At 38.1% G+C, this 14,237-nt stretch overlaps 1 protein-coding gene across 2 annotated transcripts in view; it reads right to left on the bottom strand.

Annotated features, from left to right (window-relative positions):
- The window catches only part of SLAIN1 (SLAIN motif family member 1), a 64,872-nt gene that overhangs the window by 40,247 nt on the left and 10,388 nt on the right, over positions 1-14,237 (bottom strand). For both annotated transcript variants that reach the window (XM_060287966.2, XM_030838621.3), the window contains exon 2: positions 9,904-10,043. In XM_060287966.2, the coding sequence (XP_060143949.1) occupies positions 9,904-10,043 (140 nt within the window). The remainder of the gene's footprint in view (positions 1-9,903; positions 10,044-14,237) is intronic.

The following is a 14,237-nucleotide window of genomic DNA, read 5'->3' as shown; positions in this document are numbered from 1 at the left end:
CAGTCTTGTAAGACAACCCTGTAGCTTTCCTGTCCAAAGTCATGTCACTCCTTTGCTTAAAACTATTCAAAGGTTTCCCAACCATCTCAATAGAAAGTCCAGAGTCCTTAACTCTAGTTTCCTTTAGAATCACTCAGCTCAGGTTTTCTCCCTGCCAGTGGTCTGCCAGTTCGTCTCACTTCACGAGTCTCCTCCCATCTCAGGGCCTTTCCACATGCTGCTCCTATGGTCTGAGCTGCTCCCCTGCACTCCTCTGCTACAGAGTTACCTGCTGAACTTTTGCTGACTCTTCAATATGTCACATCCTCAGGAAAGCATTTCCTGGCCATACCCCTCAGACTCAGGTCCATGAACATCATCATGCTTGTTTTAAGGGAAAGGAAGAAAAAAGAACAAGAGCTGCCATCTGTGTCATCTGTTCCCTGTACTAGACTGCTTGCTCCAAAGGCCAGATGCTGAGTTCATCTTGCCACTGTACCCTTAGTCCTTAGCACTGAGCGCTAGCAAGTGCTCAATACACATTTACTTCATGGTTTAGCATCTGAATCATCTCTCTGGTCAAGGCCCAGTGTCTCAGGAAAGGTTGTCTACAAATTCTTGCAGAAATTGACTGTTTGGTAGAGGTCCCAAGAAACAGGTAAAATAAAATTTTACTGCCATAAAGGCAAGTGTAATCAATCATCAGAGTAGTGTGAAAGCAGGAAACAACTGCTTTGGGAGAATCTCTATCATTTCTTCTCATTGGGGTGGGTAACAAAATAGCATGCCAATTATGTGTTCATTATAACAAACATTATGCACTGTCATAAGTTATTGCTTATTTTGATAAACACCTTTCTAATCATGGTGGAAATGCAAAAGAAAAAACAAATAGAAACACATGCATAATTGGCAAAAGAAAGGAAAGGACAATTGTTTAGGAATATCTGGCAAATACATATCTATGTTTGTTGGCTATAATGGTATAGAAACTGTGAATTTCATGGGAACACAATCCCTAATTATGTGTTACTTTACTGTACTCAACACCATTCCTAATAATGAAGCAAATACACTGATGCTATTCGGAGCCTAAGAGCAAAGCAAGGATGTGATGGAAGCACACAGACGTGATGTATCTTCAACTTCCAGCGCACAGAGATAATAGCAAATGTCAAGAAACCCTGTTTCTGCACAAAAATTTCAGTGTGATTCCAGATTACTTTTCCAATGAGAAAGGGAATCCTTTACAGAGCTTACCTAAAATGAACCGCACAGACTAAGTTTTAATTTTGTGTTCCAAATGTGACAGAGCACCTCAAGACTGGAAACACGAGCTGGCGGAGATAGCATCTTGGGCCCCGCAAGGAGAGACTGGGCAGGCTCCAGGAGACAAGACACTCGATAAGCTTCTTAATGTCTCAGTTCAATCTGTGTGGCTTTTGCAAATGAAAAAGGCCACCTTCAGAGCCCTGGGTTAGTCGACAACTTTCTTCTTCATTGGCTAAATTTAGAGAGAAACACTCCATCATAACAACTGAGACAAGAATGGGAACTGGTGTCATATGAAGATAAGAGAAAAACTCAGCTAAGAGGTAATAGCTATTCACATTTGCTTAGTATATAATCCCAGAGGAAATGAGAGATGGTCCCAGGGAAACATGACCCAAGATAGCTAAGTGTGCAGAGCTACACTATTGGTGCAAACTATACCCACACTCCTCAAATGTGACCTGTCCTGATTCAATAGTTATGGACATTCAAGAATCTTAAGGCAAGATAAGCTTTTATTAACTGGCCCCAAATTAACTGAGCCACATATTGGGTGTTTCAAATTACTTAGATAAGCTTTTGGATCATTATTTGGTTATCTAACATCCCAGCCTCATGACATGGACTTAACAAAAGAGTCTAGATTAGCCTTATTCCAATTTAGAATATCATGTGAGTTAATGCTACCCATGAAAGTTCTATGGGTATTTGTTATTTACATTCTAAAGGGGTGGAGGAAGTGGGGAAGAAGAAAGAAAAGCATGTCAGAAATGAAATATTAATACATATAGATCCGAGAAGCAGCAGGAGAAAAAGAATAGACCACAGAGGTCCTCTTGAATTTTCTACTATTCTTGAATAAACTACACTCATAAAACTTCAATTTGAGATCCCTAACTCTACCAAGTATCTTTATTTATAGGGAGAGAAAACAGACCCACTCCCTCAAAGAAAAAAATACTCTTCGCTTTCTATAAATAGCCGAACTAAGAGGATTCCCTGTATTTTTTTGGGTTCAATCTCTGAATAAAGAACTGTGTATTAGGAACGTGTCCCTGTATTTACATGACACTTCACGTTTTTCAGACTAATTTCACATTCAGCATTTCCTGAAATCTTTGTAACAGCCCTGTGAAATCTGTTAAACGTCCCCACTCATAAGCAAGACATTGGAAACAAGTGATGTGCTCTTAACCAGAGTCAAGTAGGGCTGAGGCACTAGATCTAACTACTAGATCAAAAACCCTTCCCCCATGGGGCTTCCCTGGTGGCGCAGTGGTTGAGAATCTGCCTGCCAATGCAGGGGACACGGGTTCGAGCCCTGGTCTGGGAAGATCCCACATGCCGTGGAGCAACTGGGCCCGTGAGCCACAACTACTGAGCCTGCGCGTCTGGAGCCTGTGCTCCGCAACAAGAGACGCCGCGACAGTGAGAGGCCCGCGCACCGCGATGAAGAGTGGCCCCCGCTCGCCACAACTAGAGAAAGCCCTCGCACAGAAACGAAGACCCAACACAGCCAAAAAGAATAAATTAATTAACTAAAAAAAAAAACCCTTCCTCCAAATTCATTCATTTAACTATCAGCATTTAACGCCTACCAGGTGACATTCCAGGCACTGGGAGGGTGACAGCAGGGAACGAAACAGACTCAAATCTCTATCCTCAGAGCTAACACTGTAATGAATATGACTACATAATTATTTTGTGTGTGGCTTTGGCTAACCGGATGCCATTTACAACACCAAATGTTCAATTAGTTTCTTTGCTCTAAGGAATTTAAATGTACTCAAATTAATACATAACAGAAACCAACCATTCAGAGCTTAAAACTTAGTAATAAGCACTGGCAATTCAAAAGGAAACTGAGGTACAGGTCCCCCTAGCCTCAGATGCTTAATCTATGTGAAAAAAAGGGATACACATGTTAAAAATTCAATTAAAAGATGTTCACAAAACAGGGTGCTTCCAAATGTAACATAACAAACATTGTTAGGAGCATTTTCAAAAAGGAAAAACCAACCAAGAAAAAGAGGAAATATTAGTTTAGGCTTTCTGAATTTTATACGAATAGATTGTAGATTTAGAAGTACTGAAAGATTTAACTTTCAGCAATTAGTTATTTTATTTCTATCATTACTTTCTGTACATTATCCAAAAAAGTCATTTATGTTATTCCAATATATTAGGAAAGAGACTGAATATTTAAGCCTTTATTATGTCTCCTTCACAAACATCTTTATTTAACCCCTTATAGCAACTCTATAAAATAAACGTAAATGTAGAAGAGGCTGAGAAAGCTTAAGTAACTTGCCTTGCTGACTACTTGATACATAAGACTTTACAAATTATACAATTTGAATAGTAAGACCAGTTTGGAAAAGGGAAAAATAAGTTTCAGGAGCCACAATAAAGTTGCAATTAATTTAATTAATATTCAGTTAAAATATTAGTTAATATTTTAATTAAAGTCAATTTATATTCCCTATGAGAATTTAAGAGTATTGGATACATATTGATCATCTGTAATATATATACCCTACACCAAAAATAATTATCCTATTGTATTTTGAGTGCACTTAACCAATTAGCAAAATTATAGCTGTGACAACAAAGGTTTTCTTTTAGCAATATCTTACAAGCAGTCATAATGTGGGTGCTCACTCCCTATAAAATTAAATCATATAAAACATTTCTTTTCCATCATTTTCTTCAGAAAAACAAACCTTCTTCAAAGGGCAGGATCTTAATAAGCCTGTTCTCACAACCTCAAGGCAAGACTTGAACACCTCCCATATATTCTCCCAAAATCTACCAAGTTTTGTAATCTAGAACCAGGGTCACAAAGTTGTCAGATATGAATGAAGGTTATTAGAGGACCCTCCCAAATCGAGAAGGTAGGCAACAAGAAGAGAGTTAGGCCCTTCAAGAAGTTATAATCCAAACGAGCTCGTTAGCAACTACACAATTAGAGACAATTCTAAGAGAAATGCTACTCCGTGTACCTGCAGAAACAGAGGTTGACAAACCCTTACTCAGATGTGCTCGGGGATGTGTGGGCCTTAAGCAGAGAAGACAGCTAATTTGCAACTGAGAAAATAGCACAGGCTAAGTTCCTAGGGTACAAGAGGGAATGAGAAAGAAGAGATGTAAGACCAAGGGGCCCAAGGGGACATAAGGCCCACCCACTAGATAGACTCTGGCTCCTCGTAACTATGGCCCTCTTCACATGTTCTCAGGGAATTCATCTTTAATTGCTGAGCAATTTTCTTCCCCAAAACATCAGGGTCAGGAAATAAAAACCAAATATCTAAAATACTTGTTCTCTAATAAGCAGCATCTTATCTGAAGTTGCAGGCCGACGTTAAAGAACATTTACCTATCCCTTGGTAAAAGAGAGAGAGAGAGAGAGAGACAGAGAGGATAACTTTACCTTTCTTCAAAGCTCATCTCTAACTGCTCCTTTTCATGGCAGTGGATGGTCTAACTGAACAGTCTTGGGTGGGGGAATGGCTGGGAGAAGCATGTACAACCACTAATCATTTTGCAACAAAATGCAGTAAGGTAAGTAAAAACCAATTATTTTAAAGTAAACATGCTTGTGAATGGAAAAGCAATGCTGCAAGTTGATACTTCAAGTGACGCCAGTCTTTCTTCTGAAAGAAAGAGATGGCTGGTAAGGAAAGTGGTGCAAAGACTTCACCCCATCTTGAAATATTCAAAAGCAAAACTGAAATTATAACAGTAGTAATTGTGACATTGGGTTCATAAAGAATTAAACAAAAATTCATTAATTTTAGCAACAGTGTCTAATACATGTCAGGTTCCCTTCTGCAGCTGGTGTGATCAACAAAAAAAAGTCCCTGTCCTTGGGCAATTTATATTCAAATGAAGACACAACCCTGGTCTCAAAGAAAATGCTCAATGATGTCTGGTACTTGAAGATGCTGATTGTTCCAGAGAAATGAAGTCTAAACAAAAACAAAATACTTTATTAGGGAGTTACTTGAAACTTCTAAAATACGTGACACACATTATTCCAATTAAACATTTATGCTATATAATGAATAAACTTTAAGTTAAAACTGTAATTAGGGGCTTCCCTGGTGGCGCAGTGGTTGGGGGTCCGCCTGCCGATGCAGGGGGCGCGGGTTCATGCCCCGGTCCGGGGGGATCCTGCGTGCCGTGGGGCGGCTGGGCCTGTGGGCCGTGGCCACTGGGCCTGCACGTCCGGAGCTTGTGCTCCGCGGCAGGAGAGGCCACGGCAGTGGGAGGCCCGCGTACCGCAAAAAAAACCAAAAGAAACTGTAATTAACTGATACCAGTTAATTAGCTGTCACTGACAAAGAATCCCTTAACTGGAATCCAGTAAGAATTCTTTGCTATAGAGGACTAACTATGATTTCTTCTCTCATTTCTACAAAACCACACTAGAATGACAGCTAACTCAGGTCTTCTAAACCTACATGGAATATCAAACAGGAGAGGAGATACTATCAGACTAAGAAGAGTCATTTTATTTAGAAATGAAAAAACAGATAAACATTAGGTGATGGACCCAGTTGGGTTTTGATATTCTCTGCTCTGAGGGTCCACAGCGGGAATAGGTGAACAAAGACCTGGAAAAGCTCTGAAACTGATGGTACAGACACCACAGAGGGTAGGGAGTTCTATGGTGAAACGAACACAAGATGACTGCTGCAAAGTCTATGGGAAGAGTACCAAAACCCTTGGGCTCCCTCCCCAGCCCAAGCAGCTGCTCCTCTCGTGCTTTACCAAAGACAGATTTCATCACTTAAACTGAAGCAGAAAGCTGCTAGATTTAAGATATCTCACACATACAAGGGTATCTTACAAAAAACAGAAGGATTAAGTGAAAGTTTGCAAACTACATGGTAAACTCAATGAGGGCAGGGACTGTTTTGGTTACTGCTGGATCCCCGTTACCTACCATGGTTCCTGACACATAGCAGGTACTTAATAAATATGCAGCAAGAGTTTAGCAGACGAGTTTTTTAATCTCCAAGAAAGCAGAATGTTCAAAAAAAAATCAAGAATAAACAAAAGAAGAGAAAAATATAAAATGTGAACATCAATCCAGGAAATTCAGCATCTGACTAAAAGGAGTACCTAGAAAGAAAGAATAGAGAGAACTGGAGGGGAGGGGTGGTTACAAAGAAATAATGCATGAAATTTTGCAGAGCTAAAGTTTCCAGGCTGGAAGTACCCACTGTCTAACACACACACACACAAATGCAATTTCAAAATACCAGGAAGAAAAGATTCTAAAATATCCAGTGTATTTTACGCAGAAAGATCAAAAATGAGAATGGTACAGGATTTCAACAGCAATCCTCAAGCTAAAATATAATGCAACACTGCCTTCTAAACTCTGCTGGAAATGGTTTCTAAACTAGAATTCTACATGTAGCCCGAAGAACAATCAAGTGTAAGAGCAAAGGTACGATAAAGACATTTTCAGACATATGACGTTCTCACCACTGACCTCCCACATATCCTCTTTCCATTTCTACTCCCCACAAAAAGCAACAGGAGAACGTATTCTGCTAAACTAGGGAATAAGGAAAAGGAAGTCTCTGCATTTAGGACACGAGCGATACAATGCAGAAGACAGGATGCGGAATTCCTAGGATGAGAGCAAAAAGGAAGTCCCACCATGACAGCTGCGCACAGGCCTACAGAGAACAAGGTACGACTGCAGTAAGAATAGAAGGCACTACCAGGAGGAATGGTTAAACTAAATAAATAAAAACCCTTGGTGGGTGTCTATGTCTAACCATACTGAGGATGTTTCATTTGGAGAGTCTAAGGGTAAATTAATGACAAGGATCAAGAAAAATGTCTTTTTACAATTAACTCAAGGAAAAGCATAGTTAAATGAAAAAAGAAACATAATGATAAAATACTGCATGGCTTCGATGTGAGTCTTGCTATCATAATCCATACTGATGTATCCTAAAATTGGTAAAAAGCTACATGACGGAATATGCGGAGAAAAAGTATAGTGGGGGGAGGAAGTTAAAAATGAAACCTTCACCACCCAAAGTAGAAAGCCAACCGGTAATGATTAAAATTGATAACTCAGGCAATAGCCATACAAGCCTGGAATTTATAAAGGGAGGGTAGACAAACAAAACCAGAACAAATAGTTTTTGTTAAGTAACTGCATCTGGGTAATAAAATGGGCATGAGAGAATGGGGTAGGAATTTGCCCTTTTCCTTATAATGTCTGTAAGACTAATGCTTGCTAAACTATAGATGTACTGCTTTATAAAACATGTTAAGTTTCAAAAAAAATTTTTTCACCCATTGAACAACCTATTCTAATCCATTACTTCTTATCTCAGAATGGGATTATGGATTATGGATCTTTGGAACAAAAGCATTTAGCCTCACAGCAAAAGAGGATTTAGATTTACATACAAATTTAGTAAAAGACTAATTTTGAATTTGAAAAGCTAGTTCTCTGCTCTAACTCTTTTATATTAAATTTAAATAAATTACACTATGAATAAAACTGCAATTCATGTCCTCATGACCTCACAATTTTGCTTTAGCCCCTTGCCAATGAAAGGAAAATTAGGCACTTAGTCTAGAATCTCAAAAGCACCCACCAACTATGATTATTTTTAAATTACATTTATGTTACATTGCGTTAAATTAACATAGCCTCTCCTCTATTTTTTAAACCAACCTTGTATGTAGATCTACCTTGTGTGCAAATGAACTATAAAGCAGGGGTCAGCAAACCTATGACCTGAGTGGCCCAAATCCAACCTGCCCCTGTTTTTATAATACCCACCAACTATGAATATTTTAACCATTTTCAAAAAAAGGTAAAAACCAAAATTAAAAATAGGAATATATTTCTTGACACATGAAAAAAAAAGTCACATGAAATTCAAATCTCTGTCCACAGATAAAGATTTACTGGCACACGGCCTTGTTCATTAATGTTTGCATCTATGGCTGCTTTCTAGTGATGGCAGAGATTGGATGGCCCACAAAGCCTGAAATATTTACTATCTGATCCCTTTCATATTGTTGACCCTTGAACTAAAGGATTCTAATTCCATTTGAATTTTATTTTTATTTTATTTCAAATGAAACTGAGCAAAATTCATATATAAAAATATACATATAAAAAGTCCTTGAATCAGAGGTATTTGAATAAGAAAACTTAGGGATGGCCTACACAACCTTTGAAAGAGAAAATAACGGTCTGCTTAGGGCCACTCAGGGAAATGGGCCCAGAAACAGGACCACAGTCTTGGCTCTGAGATGGCTGTCCTCTTAGACATGCATCTGTCACCAAAGTTTTAACCCTAGTATGCCTCTGTTCCTACTCCACTCTTCAACTTGCTATTACTACATCACTTATTTCATTTTAGTTAAAATGCTAATAAAACACGCTAATTTTTAGTTTGGCCTTCCCCACATATTTAAAACAGATTTCTGTTCATATTTACTGTTGACTGTGTCAATAAAGCAGGATGGAATACTGGTTAAGGACAGTCTCTGGTGTCAGGGAGACCCAGGCCCTGGCTCTGCTCTCAAGGACCACTCTGCCCTCATAATCCTCTCAACTTCTCTAAACTTCACTTTTCTCACCTCTAAAAGTGAGTGTAGTACCTACCTCAGATGAGCAGTTAGAACACAATGAAAAATGTCAAGAACTTAATGTTCTGACTGTCAGAATTAAGAGCTCGAGAAACGGTTCCTATTACACTTTGTCTTATCATGTCCAAGTATTTGATAAGCATTCATTATCCTTGAAGAGTTTCATAGGCAGTGTTCTCAAACCTCAGTGTGCATAAGAATCACACTGGTGACCTTGCCAATGCAGATTCCCTTAGCCCTACTCTCAGCTACCCTGATTCTTTCATCTGGAGGGTTAAGGTTAACCCTTAACCCCATTTTCGAGCTCAAGTGTGATTTGGATGCGAGTGATCCATGGAGTAAAGTGTACCTAGATAATGAAACCGATACCAAGAGGTTAAGAGACAAGCAAAAGCCTAAATAATTACAGCCTTAAGTACTAGTCTACTTTATCAAAATAGCAAGGAGCTGAGTACTACTCATTCCTTTTGCTTTTTTTTTCCCCTGCTACAACTATCCTAATTATTATTATTTTTTTTTACTTAAACTTATGTTGGGCTCCATAATTAAATGTTACATACAATATGAAGATTATCTCCTAGTTTGTAAAGGTTAGGACTTCCAGTTATACATCCAAATAAACAGTTAGGGAAGGCAAAAGGTCAGTGCCCAGGTCCCAGTGGAATCCCAGTTCACTATCTTGGAATTCAGCGACACAACCTTGTAACCATCCCCAGAGAATGTAAAACTGGCCCATTTTATGTATTGGTACATTCATAAACAGAAAGAAAAAATAGAAAAATAATATGTATTCCTACAACACTAAAAGAAGCTGAAAATCTGGCTAAAAACAAGCACAAATCTAAATATATTCTATACCGAGAAACCCTGATGTGTAAACATATGAAGTGAATCACATGCAACAGCTGCACCTTAGGGTAAAGTTTTTCAATTAAGTGTCTATTCCAAAACCAGCAACAAAACAGTGGACAGTGGCAGGAGTTTGAGGATGCAGGTGTATGGGTTCGCGGTTACCTTGCTCCAGTCTAAAGCACAGGGAACGCCTTGCTGCTTCCATCTCCGGAGTCGGATTATCTAGGACATGTCTACACCACTGCAAAGGGCTCAGGGATTTCTCTGATGACGGGAATGTCTTTGAAGAGCCAACGTATAACCTTAAAAAAAGAAATCTACATTATAGGGATTATATAGCTACATAGAGATTACCTCGCTTGTACTTGAGAAAACAACATGTATTTAACAGTTTCTATCAAAACAGAACTCACATTTGATTACTTCAAACACCAAAATCATTTTTAACAGATAAATACCCCCTGGTAGAATATGACACATTCTGTAGCTTGGTGGCAAGGAGGACTTCAAAAAACTATGGAACAATGTCTCAGAGAGTCAAAGATCTGGGGCTTTGGCTACTGAACTGACCTGGGGCACCGTGATGATCTGATCAGCTCACTTATATTTCTAGAAGTGAACATTTTCATCTCTCTTTGACAACAGAATCTTATGTGAACTTGGGCTAATATACATAAACATGATGTGGCAAACAAGGCAAGTCTTATTTGCATTTAACAAAAGTAAGTCTAAAAACAAGTCAGCTGTTTGATTCTCTCAACGCTTAAATAATCAGATATTTCCTGTCTTAAATCTATACCAAATTTGATATGTGCTTCTTTCTCATTAAAGCCAAACAGCTTTCAAAGATATGTTTTAGGAAGAGTTCACTTTCAGCATCTTCACCATTGCACAATAGTTGGCAGGATTCAAAATAACCACCCTGGGGCACTACAAGTCATAACAAAGGTTTTCTCTCATTGATGTACTGTTTTAAGGTAGGTTTTAGAATATTTTCAGTGATAGGGTTATACAAAAAGGTTTACCTTGAGAATTAACCAACAGTTGACAGAAAAAAGAAAGAAAATTATAATCACAGGCTCTAGTAACTGACCTTGCTATATAAAGCTTTATTCTAATTACAAATCTCATTAAAGTAATACTACTTCAAGCAAAGTTACCATAATTCTAAGGGGCAGGTATTCTTGAACTAACATACTTCATTATTCACTTTTACTGTTATCGTCCAGCCCACCACCTATTCGAGTAATCTATCCCAGAGGGCTGGGGAATGTAGTATTTAGCAAATTATTCTTATAGTTCGGGGTTGGCAAGCTTTTTCTATAAGGGCCAGCTAGTAAACATACAGGCTTTGTGGCCACATAGTCTCTGTCATAACTACTCAACTCTGCCTCTGCAGCCCCAAAGTTATCACCGACGATAAATAATAAGTACGGCTGTGTTCCTATAAACTTTATTTATAGATACTGAAAGTCGAATTTCCCATAATTTTCACGTGTCAAAATAGCATTCTTTTGATTTTTTCAATCATTTAAAAATGTAAAAATCTAAGCTGATCAGCTACATAAACCAGGCAGTGGGCCCAATATGCCCACAAGACACAGTTTGCTGACTCCTGTCAGGAGATGAAGATTCTAAAATCTCTCTCCTAATCAACTTGACAGTAATCCTAATATGTCATTCTTCCCTTAGAGTGTGGACAACACTCTAAGAGAGTATGTTGGTTAGTTAAAAATTCTTATTCCTAGGTCCCACCCTGGCCTACTGTGTCAAGATTATCACCAATCTATGTAGATCCTTCCCTTTTGCCCTTCCTTGCTGTCAGACCTCTGCACTGTTACTGTGTAGCTCTCTCTAGACCCCTGTCCAGGACTGGGTAGCTCACTCTAGACCCCCAACTAAAGGTTAGTCTAAGCCAGTTGTTCTCAATCTTTGACGTATTAAAATCTCTCAGAGGATTTGTTAAAACACAAATTGCTAACACCTGATTGCAGGCAGCTCTAACCTACCTGATTCAGTAGGTTTCGGGTAAGACCAAACAATGTGAATGTCTAACAAGTTCCCAGGTGATGCTGATACTGCTACGTGGAGACCACGCCTTGAGAGACATGCACTGTGCTGAGCCAACGGTGCCAGTTCCATTAATCCCATTTGCCCAATGACTGGTTTAGGCACAAGCCTTGGACACAGTCCTAGACAATAAAAACTGAGGGGAAATATTCTGATGGGCATGTGAGCAAATTTCTCCTCATGTTTAAAGGGGTCACGAAAGACCCAATTATATGTTGCCTACAACATGGGTACTTTAAATATAAACACACGGGTTAAAAGTAAAAGGACAGACCATTGCAAAGACAAATGAGCAAAACCTACCCACAAAGAAAACCCCAGGCCTAGAAGGTTTCACTACCAAATTCTACCAGATATTTAAAGAAGAATACCAATCTTCACGAATTCTTCCAAAAAAATAGAAGAGGAGGGAGCACATCGCAACATGGTCTATGAGACCAATATAGCTATGAAACCTGATACCCAAACCAGATACAGACATTACAAGGTAAGAAACTAAATACCAACACCCCTCATGAACACAGAAGCAAAAGGTCTAAATGTTTTAGCAAATTTGGTGCGACCATATATAAAAGGGATACTTCGTCATTACCAAGTGAGGTTTATCCCAGGAATGAGAGGTTGCCTTAACATTCAAATACCAGTGTAACTTATCACATATACTAAAATAGAAACACCATATGATAATCTCAATATACAAAGAAAAAAAACATATGACATCCATTCCTGATAAAAACTCTCAGCAAATTAAAAAAGGGAGGAAACATCCTCAATCTTATTAAAGGCATCTACAAAAAAGGATCCTTAACAGTGAAAGACTGAACACTTTTCCCCTGTCAAGAGCAATACAAGGCCTGCAGGTTTTAGCTAGCACAATCAGGCAATAAAAACATTTGGATTGGAAAGAAACAACTCTGTCTTTATTCACAGAAGACATGATTGTCTATGTAAAAAAATCGTCTATGTATAAAGGAATATACAAAAAAAGATACTAGAATGAGTTTAGCAGCAAGACTGTAGGATACCAAATCAAAGTACAAAAGTATTTCTATATTAGCAACAACCAGTATTTTTGAAATTTCACTTCCCATTTACAACAGTATAAGAAAAACCATAAGATGCCTAAGGATAAATCTGACAAAAGATGTCAAAAACCTGTACACTGGAAACTACAAAACATTCTGAGAGAAATTTAAAGAGAAACGGACCATGTACATGGGTCAGAAAACTAAATATTGTTAAGATGTCAATTTCCCTAAATTGATCTATTTAACAAAATTCCAACCAAAATCTCAGCATGCTTTTTGTAGAACGTAAAAGCTAAAATTCATATGGAAATGCAAAGATCCTAGAATAGCCAAAACAATGAAGTTGGAGAGCTACCGCTAACTGATTAAGACTTATTCCAAAGCTACAGTAATAAAGACAATTTAGGATGGCATGAAAATAAATAGATCAATGAAAAACAATAGATGGTCCAGATACAGAAATACTAACATGTGGAATACTGATTTTTTTGACAAAGTACAGAGACAATTCAATGAAGAAAAGATAGTCTTTTGAACAAACGGTGCTGGAACAAATGGATACACATATACAAAAAGTGAACCTTGATCCATACTTTACACACTATCCAAAGTGAACTCAAAACAGATCACAAAAATATGAAACCTAAACTGTAAAACTTTTAGAAGAAACTACAGATGAAAAACTTTGTGTCCTTGGGTTGGCAGTATTTCTTAGATACATATTTTTAGACTCAAAGCATGATCCATAAAAGAAAAAAAATGTACCAACTGGACTTCATCGAAACTAAAAGCCTTGCTCTTTGAAAGACTGTTAAGAGAATAAATGACAAACCATGGATTGGGAGAAAATATTTGCAAATCATTTATCTGATAAAGAAACTTATAAGTGGAATATATAAGAAATTCTGCAAACTTAATAAGCAACCCAGTTTTAAAAAACTGGTAAAAGATTTAAACAGATAGTTCACCAAAGATGAACTATGGATGGTAAACAGGTGTATGAAAAGAGGCTAATCATTAGCCATTCGGGAAATGCAACCTAGAACGCCAGCGAGATACTATCACACAGCTGTTAGAATGCCTGGATTAGCCATAGCAAGCCTTCCGGACGACATCGTGCAACTGAAACTCCTAAACTGCCAGCAGAAACGTAAAATGCACAACCACTTTGGAAACGATTTTGGCAGCTTCTTTAAAAATTAACGTACACCTACTTTCTGTTACAGCCACTCAAAAGTCATGACGTATTTACCTGAAAGACACAAATGCCATGTGTCTATGCAAAGACTTACCTGTAATAGTCCGAAACTGAAAACAACTGAAATGTTCATGAAAAGATGAATGGATAAAACAAACGATCGTTGTGTCCTTACAATCTAAAACCTTCACGATAAAAAG

This window comes from Globicephala melas, chromosome 18 (genome assembly GCF_963455315.2).
Source record: "Globicephala melas chromosome 18, mGloMel1.2, whole genome shotgun sequence".
NCBI classification, from domain to species: domain Eukaryota; kingdom Metazoa; phylum Chordata; class Mammalia; order Artiodactyla; family Delphinidae; genus Globicephala; species Globicephala melas.
The sequence above is the reverse complement of the archived record's forward strand: the minus strand, read 5'-3'. Positions and strand labels throughout refer to the sequence as shown.